The sequence below is a fragment of the Agelaius phoeniceus genome, chromosome 32 (assembly GCF_051311805.1).
Source record: "Agelaius phoeniceus isolate bAgePho1 chromosome 32, bAgePho1.hap1, whole genome shotgun sequence".
NCBI classification, from domain to species: Eukaryota; Metazoa; Chordata; class Aves; order Passeriformes; family Icteridae; genus Agelaius; species Agelaius phoeniceus.
Window position 1 is genome coordinate 156,985 of NC_135296.1, and position 12,987 is coordinate 169,971.

Consider the following 12,987-nt stretch of genomic DNA (forward strand, 5'->3'; position numbering starts at 1 on the left):
AGGGGTCCCCGGGGTTTATCCCGGGTTTATCCCGGTCTATTTTGGGGCTCCCCGAGCCCCCCCCCCCGGGGTTATCCCGGTCTGTCCCGGTGGGAACGGCGGCGGGAGCCGCCCACGGGCCGGGAGGGGCCCCGGGACTTGCCCGACAGGTCCGGCGGCGGCCCCGGGGCTCGGGCAGGGCGTGGGAAGGTCCCCACGCGTGTCCGGGCACACGGAGCGCCCGCGGGGACAACGACGGGGGACAGCAGGGACGGCCCCGGAGGGGGCCAGGTGTGCATCTGTACCTGGGGAAGGGCGGGGGAACCGCGAGGAACCGCGAGGAACCGCGAGGAACCGCGCCGCTCGTACCGTGGGGCAGCCCTGGGGCTGTCAGGTGCCCGTGGGGTGGCCTCGGGGTGTCCACAAGGCCGTGGGGTGTCCATGGAGTACCCACAGGGTGGCCTTGGGGCCATAGGGTGGCCTTGGAGTGGCCTCTGGGTGGCCGTGGGGGCCATGGGGTGGCAATGGGGCAGCTTTGGGGTGTCCACGAGGCCATGAGGTGGCCATGGAGTATCCACAGGGTGGTCTTGAGACCATGGGGGGGTCCACAGGATGTCCATGGGACGTCCATGAAGCCATGGGGTGTCCACAGGGTGTCCGTGGGGTGTCCACAGGATGTCCGTGGGACGTCCATGAAGCCATGGGGTGTCCACGGGGTGTCTGAGGGGTGTTGATGAAGCCGTGGGGTGTCCACAGGGTGTCTGTGGGGTGTCCACAGGGTGTCCATGGGGTGTCCACAGGGTGTCCATGGGACGTCCATGAAGCCATGGGGCATTCATGTGATGCCCATGAGGCCATGGGGTGTCCATGGGGTGTCCACGCCGCATCCCCCCTACCCACAAACCCCCCCAGTCCCCCCAGCGTCACTCCCAGCCCTCTCCCACCCTCACACGGACGTGGTGCACTCGCGGGTCAGCGGCGCCGTGGGCAGCTCCGTGGCCGGGCTGGCCGGGCCCCTGTCCAGCGAGCTGGACGTGCGCAGCGGGACCCCCGCCCGGCCGGGGGGCTGCCCGCGGCCCCGGGCACGGCCGCAGCAGCAGAGCACGCGCAGGAACTCGCCGCGCATGTCCTTGCTGCGCAGCATGTAGATCACCGGGTTGGCCGCCGAGTTGAGCGTGGCGAAGGCGAAGAAATAATTGGCGCTGTAGAGCACGCGGCAGGCGCGCACGGGGCACGAGGCATCCATCAGGAGGATGATGAAGGCGGGCAGCCAGCAGACGATGAAGGCGCCCAGCACGATGGTGACGGTCTTGAGCAGCGCCAGCGTCTGCGCCGAGGCGATCTCGGCGTGGCTGGAGCGCACGATGCAGTAGATGCGCGTGTAGAGCCCCACGATGGCCATGAGGATGAGCGTGAAGATGGTGGTGACGAAGAGCACGTAGCGCTTGGAGTAGAGCGGCAGCACGGTGGAGCAGTCGCCCAGGTCGCTGATGCAGTTCCAGCCCATGATGGGCAGGCTGCCCACGGCGCCGGCGATCACCCAGCAGGCGCCGATCAGCAGCACCATGCGGCAGCTCTTGTCGCTGCTGTACACCTTCACCTTGGTGATGGCCACGTGCCGCTCGATGGCGATGGCCAGCAGGCTGAACACCGAGGCCGCCAGCGTGGCGAAGGCCGTGCCCTCGCGCACGAACCACTGCACGGGCGTCAGGCTGAAGGTGGTGCTGCCCGACAGCAGCGTGTTGGCCATGAAGGCCGCGCCGGCCAGCAGGTCCGAGGCCGCCAGGTTGCCGATGAAGATGTACATGGCCAGGTGCAGGCGCTTGTTGCGGCAGATGGACACCAGCACCAGCAGGTTCTCCAGCACGATGAAGCAGCACAGCACGACGATGAGCACGGAGCCCACCCAGCGCGAGGGCGCCGCGGCCTCGCCGCCGTCGCCCTTGGTGAAGTTGTAGTGCTCGCGGATCTTGTCGCGGTTCCAGTATTCCTTGTAGATGCTCCCCATGGCGGTGGCAGGGGGCGGAGAGGAGGACGAGGCTCAGCGCCGCCGGGACATGGCTCCTGGGGACAGAAATGTCACCTCATTGTCACCTCTGTGTCACCAAGGACACCCCAGGCTGACCCAAGGCCAGGGACATGGCTCCTGGGGACAGAAATGTCACTTCATTGTCATCTCATTGTCACCAAGGACACCCCATGCTGACCCAAGGCTGGGGACATGGCTCCTGGGGACAGAAATGTCACCCCATTGTCACCTCTGTGTCACCAAGGACACCCCAGGCTGACCCAAGGCTGGGGACATGGCTCCTGGGGACAGAAATGTCACCTCATTGTCACCTCTGTGTCACCAAGGACACCCCAGGCTGACCCAAGGCTGGGGACATGGCTCCTGGGGACGGAAATGTCACCTCATTGTCACCAAGGACACCCCAGGCTGACCCAAGGCTGGGGACATGGCTCCTGGGGACAGAAATGTCACCCCACTGTCGCCTCTCTGCCACCAAGGAGACCCTGAGGTGACCCGAGGCTCAGCGTCACCAGGACGTGGCTCCTGGGGATGGAAATGTCACCCCATTGTCACCTCTGTGCCACCAAGGACACCCCAGGCTGACCCAAGGCCAGGGACATGGCTCCTGGGGATGGAAATGTCACCCCATTGTCACCTCTGTGCCACCAAGGAGACCCTGAGGTGACCTGAGTCTAGGGACGTGGCTCCTGGGAGCAGCAATGTCACCTTGTTGTCACCAAGGAGACCCTGAGGTGACGCCGGGTGGCAGAAGGTGACACCGAGTGCCAGAAGGTGACACCGGGTGGTGGCAGGAGGTGACACGGGGTGGTGGCAGGAGGTGACACCGGGTGGTGGCAGGAGGTGACACCGGGGTGGCCGAAGGTGACACCGGGGGGTGGCAGGAGGTGACACCAGGTGGCAGGAGGTGACACCGGGTGGTGGCAGGAGGTGACACCGGGGTGGCAGGAGGTGACACAGGGTGGTGGCAGGAGGTGACACCGGGTGGTGGCAGGAGGTGACACCAGGGTGGTGGCAGGAGGTGACACCAGGTGGTGGCAGGAGGTGACACCAGGGTGGTGGTGGCAGGAGGTGACACTGGGTGGTGGCCGGAGGTGACACCGGGTGGCAGCAGGAGGTGACACTGGGGTGGTGGTGGCAGGAGGTTGCAGACATCCCGAGGGGGGGGGGAATGGGGCGGAGCGCCCGGGGGGCTGGACAAGCGCGGGGTGGGGACACCGGGGATGTCACCGCCGGTCCCCGTGTCCCCCCCGCCCGGATTTCGGGACGGGACCCCCGGTAAGGGCTCCCCCCCCGTTCCTCCCGGTGCGGGACCCCCGAGGGTCCGGACAGGACCGAGCGCCGAGGCGGGGCAAGGAGCCCCGGGGCCCTCCCAGGTCCCGGGGGCGTCCCGGAGCCGTCCCGGTACCGGCGTCGGTCCCGTCCCGGTGCCCTCCCGTGCTGGTGCCGTCCTGGAGCCCTCCCGGTCCCGGAGCTGCCCCGGAGCCTCCCCGGTGCTGTCCCGGAGCCGTCCCGGTCCCGTCCCGGAGCCGTCCCGGTCCCAGAACTCCCCCGGAGCCGTCCCGGAGCCGTCCCGGTCCCAGAACTCCCCCGGAGCCGTCCCGGAGCCGTCCCGGTCCCGGAGCTGCCCCGCTCCCGTCGCGGAGCCGTCGCGGAGCCCCCGGTGCCGTCCCGCCACCGCCCGGTGCCTCGCGCAGCCGCGCCCGGTGCCGGGACACCGCCCCAGGCTCCCGCCGCCCCCGGGACGCCCCAGGGCCCCTCCGGCCACCCCCGACCCCCGTACCGGTGCCGGTAGGAGCCGCCGGTGCCGGTCGGAACCGGCACGGAGCATCCGCCGCTTCCCCTTCCCCTCGGCCGCCCGCCCCCGGCTCGGAACCACCCGGGCGGAGCCAGCGCGGGGAACGGGCGGGGCCGGGGGCGGCGGGACCCCCGGGAATGGCAAACCGGGATCCTAAACCGGGAATGGCCCCGGGAACGGGGCCCCGGGAACGGCACCGGGATCCCAAACCGGGAACGGCTCCAGAAACGGCCCCGGGATCCCAAACCGGGATCCCAAACTGGGAACGGCCCCAGGAACGGCCCCGGGATCCCAAACCGGGATCCCAAACCGGGAACGGCTCCAGGAACGGCCCCGGGACCCCAAACCGGGATCCTAAACTGGGAATGGCCCCGGGAACGGCCCCGGGAACGGCTCCAGGAACGGCACCAGGATCCCAAACCGGGAACGGCCCCGGGATCCCAAACCGGGATCCCAAACCGGGAACGGCCCCAGGAACGGCCCCGGGACCCCAAGCCAGGAATTACCCCAGGATCCCGAGCCGGGAATTGCTCCAGGAATTATCCCGGGAATTGCCCCGGGAATTACGCCGGGAATTGCCCCGGGATCCTGAACTGGGATCCAGCACCGGGAATTGCCCCGGGAATTGCCCCAGGACCGGGACTGGGATCCCGAACCGGGAACTGCCCCGGGATCCAGCGCCGGGACCGGGGTCCTGTCCTGGGGAATCGCCCGGGATCCGGAGCCGGGGGTCCCGCCCCGGGATCCATCCCCGGATCCATCCCCGGATCCATCCCCGGGATCCATCCCCGGATCCATCCCCGGATCCATCCCGGGACCGGCCCCGGGACCCCCGCCCCGGGAGGGGGAGGCGGCGGCGGGGGGGGGCCCCGGGGGCGCCTCCATCCCGAAATATCCCGGAGCAAATTGGATCAGGGCGGACAAAGCCCAGCTTAGAGCCGGGTTTAGCCGCGGGGGCGGCGCCCACCGGGGCCGGGAGGGGCCCCTGAGCCCCCCCCGAGCCCGAACACGGGGACACGGCGCCCCCCGGCCGGGCGCTGCCACCGTCGGGGTTTTGGGGACCCTCAGGGTTTTGGGGACCCCCCCCCAAGGGCAGGATCCCCCCCGCCAGCTGCGGGCCAGATTTTGGCGTGGCCGAAACAGCTGGGCCGGGACAATGTGGGGGAGGCGGCACGGCTGGGGGGGACCCTCACCCGCGGGGGGCGGCGCTTGAGGCCCCCCCGCCCCCTGGGGACCCCCCCAATGTGTCCCCCCCCCCCCCTTGGGGACGCCCCCGAGCCCCCCCCAGACCCCCAGACCCCTCCCCACGCTTGGGGCCGTCCCGGGGGTCCCGTTCTGTGCCCCCCCCCCCAATTCGGGGAGTCCCGGGGGGGTCCCGGGGGGTCCCGGGGGGGTCCTGGGGGGGTCCCGGGGGGGAGGAGACCCCCGGGGGGGGGCACGGGGGTCTCGGGGGGGTTTTTGGGGCTCTTACCGGTCCCGGGGCCGGTCCCGGCAGCGCTGAGCGCCCGTCCCGGGTCCAGCATGAGCGGGGGGGGGCGGACGGGGAGGGCGGGGCTGGGGCGGGGCCACACACCCGAGGGGCGGGGCCAGCGTGTGACCTCCCACTCCCCCCCCCCCCAGGGCTGGGACCCATCAAAATGGGGAGGGGGACCACAAAAAACGAGAAAAACGGCAAAAACCCACAAAAACCAGCAAAAAAACCCAGCAAAAAAACAGCAGCCCCCCCCCCCCGTGTGTGTCCCCCACTTTGGGTGGGTGACACCCCCAAAATGCGGCGGGGGGGGGGGGGAACAAACCCCTCCCCCTTCTTCTTCCTCCCTCCCTCCCTCCCCCCCAGGAGGATTTTGGGAGTTTGTTCCCAATTTTGGGGATTTTTTGGGGGGCTGGGAAAACTTCCCGGACTTTCCAGGGCTCATCCCGAGGGGAATTCGGCGGTGGGGGGCAGAATTTTTTTTTTTGGGGGGGGGGGTTGATAAGCCCCCCCCCCCCCCAAAAAAAAAGAAAACAAAAAAAAAAATCCCAAATTTTGAGCGCTGGGAGGGGCCAGGGGCCGGAGAAGGGATTTAATGAATTTGGATTTAATTGGAACCAGGCGCGGGGTCGGGCTGGGGTGGGCGGGATGAGCTCCCCCCCCCCAATCCATGCGGAATTCCCGCCCCCGGACCCCCGGGATCGGGCGGGGCTGTGGAAAAACGGATTGGGAAAAAAAAAAAAGGGGAAAGTGTCCCAACAATCCCGGAAAAATGGATGGGAAAAAAAGGGGGAAAAAAAGGGGGAAAAAAGGGAATTGTCCCGACAATCCCAGCCCCGCGAATTCCGGGCGGGAATTTGGGGGAGATCCCCGAGGGGGAAATGGGAACTGGGAAATGGGAATGGGAAATGGGAATGGGAAATGGGAATGGGAAATGGGAATGGGACTGGGTGGTGGGGCTGGGATGGGGAACTGGGGAGGGACAGGGACACTGGGGAGGGACAGGGACACTGGAAATGGCACTGGGGAGGGACAGGGACATTGGGGAGGGACAGGGACACTGGGGAGGGACAGGGACATTGGGGAGGGACACTGGCAATGGACAGTGATGCTGGGAAGGGACAGGGACACTGGGGAGGGACAAGGGCCACTGACAGTGATGCTGGCACTGGGAATGGACACTGGCGCGGGGAGGGGACAGGGACATTGAGGAGGGACAGGGACACTGGGAAGTGGCACGGGCAGGGACAGGGACACGGGGCAGGGACACTGGCAATGGACAGTGATGCTGGGAAGGGACAGTGATGCTGGGAAGGGACAGGGACACGGGGCAGGGACACTGGCAATGGACAGTGATGCTGGGAAGGGACAGGGACACGGGGCAGGGACACCGGCACTGGGAAGTGGCCCGGGGCAGGGACGGTTGGATGCGCGGGCGCTGTTGGGGCTCTCTGGTGGTGACACCGGGGGGGCGGGGTTTGGCGTTGGGGACACGAACGGGGGAAGCCCCGTCCCGTCCCCGCCCGCCCCCCCCTTCCTCCTCTTTTCCCGCCGTTCCGCCCCCGCCGGAAGTGGCGCCGCGCGCGCGCTGTGACGTCACCGCGCCCGTCACCGCCCCTCGCCTTCCCGCCATGATCCGCGCGGGGGCGGCCGCCCTGAGGGCCTGGAGCCGGGGCCGGGGCTGGGCCGCGGTGAGAGCGGGGCCGGGAGCGGGGCCGGGCCGGGGGGAGAACGGGCGGGGAGCGGGGCCGGGAGCGGCCCCGGTACCGGGATGGGAACGGGGGGAACCGAGCGGGGGCGGGGCCAGAGCATAGAGGGCGGTGAGTGGGCGGGGCCAGAGCATAGAGGGCGGTGAGTGGGCGGGGCCAGAGTATTGAGGGCGGTGAGTGGGCGGGGTCAGTGCGGTGGGTGCTGTGAGTGGGCGGGGCCATCGCTGAGGGGCGGGGTTGGGGCGGTACCAAGTGGAGCTCGGCCCGGGGGGGTTCGGGGGGTCCCGGCCGGTCCCAGGAGCGGGGCTGGGGGGTGGGCGGGGGTCGTGTCCCCCCTCCCCTCAGCCCGCGGTTGGTCCCGCCCCCCTGGGGACACCCTGGGCATTGTCCCCAATGTCGCCGTCCCGCAGCTCTCGACGGCGCCGCCGGCCCCGCCCGCGACCCCCGAGACCCGCAGGGGTGAGTGCGGGGCTGGGGACACCCTGGGGACATCCTGGGGACAGTGCCAGGGGTTGGGGACATCCTGGGGACATTGGGGAGGTGCTGGGGTCACCCTGGGGACAGCGGAGAGGGGTGGCCCTGGGGATGGGGACAACCACGACCCTCATGGGGACATCGTCGACAGGGCCACCACGGGGCTGGGGACACCTGAATCACCCTGGGGATATCGGAGCTGGCTGCCCGTGCTTTGGGGGATGCCAGGGCCACCCTGCGAGTGTCCCCAGAGGAGCCCCCGGTGCTGAGGAGCTGCAGCGTCCCCGTGCTGTCCCAGTGTCCCCACGTGTCCCCCTGTCCCCAGGCCTGGCCCCAGAGGAGCCCCCGGTGGCGTCCCCGGTGCTGAGGAGCTGCAGTGTCCCCGTGCCGTCCCCGCTGTCCCCCGTGCAGGCCTGGGTGGGGTCCCTGCGCCACCCCCAGGACGCGCTGCGGGGCCTGGCCGACCTGCACCCCGACGTCTTCGCTGTCACCCCCAGGTGGGGACACCCGGGGGGGGCTCTGGGGACACACTGGGGACACTCCCGGGGGCGGCTCTGGGCCAGTGTCCCCCTCCTGTGTCCCCTCCTGTGTCCCCAGGCTGGACATCCTGCACACGGTGGCCACGTGGCAGAGGAACTTCAGGAGGATTGTGAGCGTGGGGAGGGGGATTTGGGGGGAAAAAGGGGGATTTGGGGGCAGAAAATGGGGATTTATGGGGAAAAAAAGGTGATTTGGGAGCAGAAAAGGGGGATTTGGGGGCAAAAAGCGGGGATTCGGGGTGGCAGGAGAGCATTTAAGGGTGTAGGGGAGGGATTTGGGGGTGCAAAAAGGGGGTTTGAGGGGGCAGAGGAGCTTAAGGGGAGGGTCCCAACAGAGCTTCGGGGGGTCCCAGGAAGGGTCTGGGGGCTCTAAGGACCTTTGGGGGCTCTCAAAACCTCCCTGGGTGCCCTGAGGAGCTCTGGGGGGGCTCCCCAAACCCACTGCAGGTGGGGCTGGGGGGGGGGGGTTCATGTGTGGGGCTCGGGGGTGACCGTGTCCGTGTGTCTGTCCGTGTGTCTGTCCCCAGAGCCACGCCCGGGTGCGCACCCGAGCCGAGGTGCGGGGCAGGGGGCTCAGGGTGACCATGTCCATCTGTCTGTCCGTGTGTCTGTCCCCAGAGCCACGCCCGGGTGCGCACCCGAGCCGAGGTGCGGGGCGGCGGCCGCAAGCCCTGGCGGCAGAAAGGCTCCGGGCGCGCCCGGCACGGCTCCATCCGGTCCCCGCTGTGGAGGGGAGGTGAGAGACACCAAAAACCAGGGGACAGGGACAGGAGGGTCGGGGGAAACGGCCTGGGAGCGGGGACAGGGGGGTGGGAATGGGGACACGGGGCTGGGGACAGGGACACGGGGCTGGGGACACTCTGGGGACATCATGGGGATGTCTGGGACTGCCCTGAGGGACCACCCTGTGCACCCTGGGGACATCAGGAACCACCCTGGGGACACCCAGGACCATCCTGGGGACACCAGGCCTGGCTGCCCCCATTGGTCTGGGGTCTCTGGGGTCCCTGGGGACACCCAGGACCATCCTGGGGACACCAGGCCTGGCTGCCCCCATTGCTCTGGGGTCTCTGGGGACACCCTGGGGACATCAGGAACCACCCTGGGGACACCCTGGGGACACCCAGGACCACCCTGGGGACACCAGGCCTGGCTGCCCCCATTGCTCTGGGGTCTCTGGGGCCACCCTGGACCATCCTGGGGACACCAGGCCTGGCTGCCCCCATTGCTCTGGGGTCTCTGGGGACACCCAGGACCGCCCTGGGGACACCAGGCCTGGCTGCCCCCTCGGCCTGGCCCACGGGGGTGTCCCCTGCCCGGGGCTGTCACCGAGTCCCCTCCTGGCAGGTGGCATCGCCCACGGCCCGCGGGGCCCCACCAGCTACTTCTACATGGTGCCCATGAGGGTGCGGGTGCTGGCGCTGAAGGTGGCCCTGAGCGTGAAGCTGATGCAGGTACGGGGGGGGCCCGGGCGGGCCGGGGGACGCCCGGGGCTGGGGACAGGGTGACAACGGCCCCGGTGTCCCCCAGGACGAGCTGCACCTGGTGGAGAGCCTGGAGCTGCCCAGCAGTGACCCCCAGGAGCTGCTGGAGCTGGCACGGGCGCGGCGCTGGGGACACTCGGTGCTGGTGGTGGACACGTGAGAGAGGGGACATGGCTGGGGACATTGGGGACAGGGATGGGGACAGGGCTGGGGACATGGGGACAGGGCTGGGACATGGGGACAGGCATGGGGACACTGGGGACACTTTGGGGACACGGCTGGGGACGTGGGGACAGGGCTGGGGACAGGGCTGGGGACAGGGCTGGGGACACGGGGGACACTGGGGACAGGGCTGGGGACAGGGCTGGGGACATTGGGGACACTGGGGACATGGGGACAGGGCTGGGGACCGGGCTGGGGACTGGGGACAGGGCTGGGGACATGGGGGACAGGGCTGGGGACAGGGCTGGGGACACTGGGGACAGGGCTGGGGACATTGGGACAGGGCTGGGGACATGGGGACAGCGCTGGGGACATGGGGACAGGGCTGGGGACATGGGGACAGGGCTGGGGACAGGGCTGGGGACATTGGGGACAGGGCTGGGGACATGGGGACAGCGCTGGGGACACTGGGGACACTTTGGGGACACTGGGGACAAAGGGAATGGGATGTTCATGAAGCTGGGGACACCCTGGGGACATCACGGACAGATCACCACGAGCCTGGGGACACCAGGCCTGGGTGTCCCTGCTGTGGGGACACTTTGGGGACACCCCAGGGACACTCTGGGGACACCCCGGGGACACTTTGGGGACTCCCCATCCCTTTCCCCCCCAGCAATGAATTCCCAGAGAACATCAGCGCCGCGGCCGAGGGGCTCAAATCCATCACCCTCATCCCTGCCCTGGGTGAGCCCCAGTGCCCTCGCTCTGACCCCCCCAAAACCCACCCAGAGACGCTCTGGGGACCCCGCTGGCGTCCCCAATGTGTCCCCAACGTGTCCCCAACGCGTCCCCACCCGTCCCCACGCAGGGCTCAACGTGCACAGCCTGCTCAAGCACCGGACGCTGGTGCTGACCCTGGACGCCGTCACCTTCCTGGAGCAGCGGCTGCTGTGGCACGACTCGCGCTACGCACCCCTGGTGCCCCTCTCGCTGCCCCACCGGGACCCCCCCCCGGCTGCCTGAGCCCCCCTTGGGCGGGATTGGCCCCTCCTGGGTGGGATTGGCCCCTTCTGGGTGGGATTGGCCCCTCCTGGGTGGGATTGGCCCCTCTGGGTGGGATTGGCCCTCCCCGGGTGGGATTGGCCCCTTCTGGGTGGGATTTGTCCCCCCCATGGGGCAGGACCCGGCCCCGATCCCGTCGGGAAAGGATTTGGGGACACAGGGGCACAACGAGGTTTTGTCCCCTCTCCATGTCCTGGAGCCCCCCTGGATGGAATCTGCCCCCCCCGGGTGGGATTTGCCCCTCCTGGGTGGGATTTGCCCCCTCAGGTGTGGAATTTGCCCCTCCTGGGTGGGATTTGCCCCCTCAGGTGTGGGATTTGCCCCCCTCAGGTGTGAGATTTGCCCCTCCTGGGTGTGATTTGCCCCTCCTGGGTGGGATTTGCCCCCCCTGGATGGGATTTGCCCCCCTCAGGTGTGTGATTTGCCCCCCCTGGGTGGGATTTGCCCCTCCTGGGTGGGATTTGCCCTCTCTGGGTGGGATTTGCCCCCCCCCGGGTGGAATTTGCCCCCCCCGGGTGGGATTTGCCCTCCTCAGGTGTGGGATTTGCCCCCCCAGACCGGATCCAGCCCCCCCAGCCGGGAATTCGGGGCTGCTGTGGCCGTTAAAGGGATTTTTTTTCCATTGTTGTTGTTTTTATTTTGGGCGGAATCAGGGGGCTCCCGCCTCCTTTTTGGGGCTCCCCCCGTACCCCAATCCCTCCGGGGTCCCCCCCCAAGCTCCAGCTCCTCCATCCCAGCCCCCTCCCCAATATCCCGACCCCTTTTGGAGCCCCCCCCCCAGAATCCCAAACCCTTTTCCAGCCCTTCCTCCTCCTCCTCCTCCTCACCGCAGGTTTTCCCACGGGTTTTGTCCTTTTGGGTGGAATTTGGGGGATTTCAAGGTCGTGGTGGCAGAGGGATTTTTATTTGTGTGTCCCCAAGTGTCCCCAAGTGTCCCCCTCTCCTCCCACACCTCGGGAAGGTGGGAGCCGGAAAAGGAGGAAATTCGGGAAGAACAAATTCTGACCTCACCCAATTCCTGGGAAATTCGGAGCGGGGGAAAACGTGGGAATGCCGAGAGGCCCCGCTGGGAGGGGGGGGTCAAGGTTCTGGGGGAATTTTGGGGGTCCCGAGGGGAATTTTAGGGATCCCCGTGGTCCTCTTGGGGTCCCGGGGGTGCTGGCGCCGGTTTTGGGGGAAAAAATCGGGAAATTGGGAATTTTGAGGGGGCCAGGGACCCAACTGGGGGGGAACTGGGGCGCAGCTGGGAGGAGCTGGGACCTTCCTGGGTGTCCGGGTACCCCCAGGAGCCGCTGGAATTCCGCACCTTCCTCCTCCTCCTCCTCCTCCTCCTCCTCCTCCTCCTCCTCCTCCTGCTGGGTTTTTTCCGGGGGTCTCCCGGCCGTGCCCATCCCCATCCCGGTGATTTTCGGGGGGTTTCCCCAGTTTTTTCCGGTTTTTTCCCGGTTTTTTTCCCCAATTCCGGGAATCACTCCCGGCTCTGGGGCAAATCCGGAGCTGCTTCCTGAGGCGACAGGAGGGGACAGGAGGGGACAGGAGGGGACAGGGGGGGACAGGGACACTGAGAGGCCGCAAATGGGGCTGGGGGGGACACGGGGACACCCCCGGAACCACCGGGGACAGCCCGGGGCACGCAGGGGGGATCAGGAAGAGGCCGGAGGGGACGGGGCCCCTGGCGGACGGTGACAATGGCACGGTGACAATGGCACGGTGACAATGGCACGAGGGACGCTGGCCCCGGGCCATGTCCTGCGGGGGAAGGTGGCAGGGGTGGCGCGTCCTGTTGATTCGGAGCTGGCAGCGCCTTTGTGTCCCCTCTGTCCCCAGCCCTGCTGCCCCTGACCCCAGCGTTCCTGTTGTCCCTGCTGTCCCTGCCCTGTCCTGTGTCTCCCCTGTCCCCCCATTCCCCCAGGCCCTTGGAATTCCATCCCCGTGTCCCTGTCCCCGTGTCCCTGTCCCCCCATCCCTGTCCCCCCATCCCTGTCCCCGTGTCTCTGTCCCCCGTGTCCCTGTCCCCGGTGTCCCCGTGCCTCCCGTGGCCTCCAAACCGCGGCCAGGCCCGCGGGAGGCTCCTGGCATTCCCGAAATTCCAGGGACAAGGACAGTGCAGGGAATGGCAGCGGGGATGTGACAGCCCCGGGCTGCACAAGGGAAACTGTGACAAATGTCACCGGCCTGGTGGCCCGGAGGTGACAGGAGGGAGGGTGGCAGGGCTGGGTGCCACCACTGGGGACACCGTGGGGACATCAGGGATGGGTGCCCTGGGGCTGGGGACAC

General features: G+C 68.5%; 2 protein-coding genes across 5 annotated transcripts; one reads left to right on the forward strand and one right to left on the reverse strand.

Annotated features, from left to right (window-relative positions):
• Positions 1-925: 925 nt before the first annotated feature.
• On the reverse strand, positions 926-5,338 carry S1PR2 (sphingosine-1-phosphate receptor 2). Of its 2 annotated transcripts, none has more exons than XM_077192379.1 (2): positions 5,278-5,338; positions 926-2,043 (listed from the first exon to the last, which is right to left on the reverse strand). In XM_077192379.1, exon 2 carries the CDS (start codon positions 1,985-1,987, stop codon positions 926-928), a length of 1,062 nt encoding a protein of 353 aa, XP_077048494.1. In that variant the 5' UTR covers positions 1,988-2,043; positions 5,278-5,338. The 2 variants fall into 2 exon arrangements, with proteins under 2 accessions (XP_077048494.1, XP_077048493.1); XM_077192378.1 differs by lacking the exon at positions 5,278-5,338 and adding an exon at positions 3,792-3,884.
• A 1,508-nt stretch (positions 5,339-6,846) lies between these two features.
• Positions 6,847-11,332, forward strand: MRPL4 (mitochondrial ribosomal protein L4). Of its 3 annotated transcripts, none has more exons than XM_077192395.1 (11): positions 6,847-6,968; positions 7,397-7,445; positions 7,786-7,957; positions 8,058-8,109; positions 8,618-8,735; positions 9,347-9,453; positions 9,530-9,639; positions 10,322-10,392; positions 10,517-10,738; positions 10,798-11,018; positions 11,246-11,332. In XM_077192395.1, exons 1-9 carry the CDS (start codon positions 6,909-6,911, stop codon positions 10,669-10,671), a joined length of 894 nt encoding a protein of 297 aa, XP_077048510.1. In that variant the 5' UTR covers positions 6,847-6,908; the 3' UTR covers positions 10,672-10,738; positions 10,798-11,018; positions 11,246-11,332. The 3 variants fall into 3 exon arrangements, with proteins under 3 accessions (XP_077048510.1, XP_077048511.1, XP_077048509.1); XM_077192396.1 differs by having other exon boundaries at positions 10,798-10,977; positions 11,267-11,332; XM_077192394.1 differs by having other exon boundaries at positions 10,798-11,332.
• Positions 11,333-12,987: the final 1,655 nt, after the last annotated feature.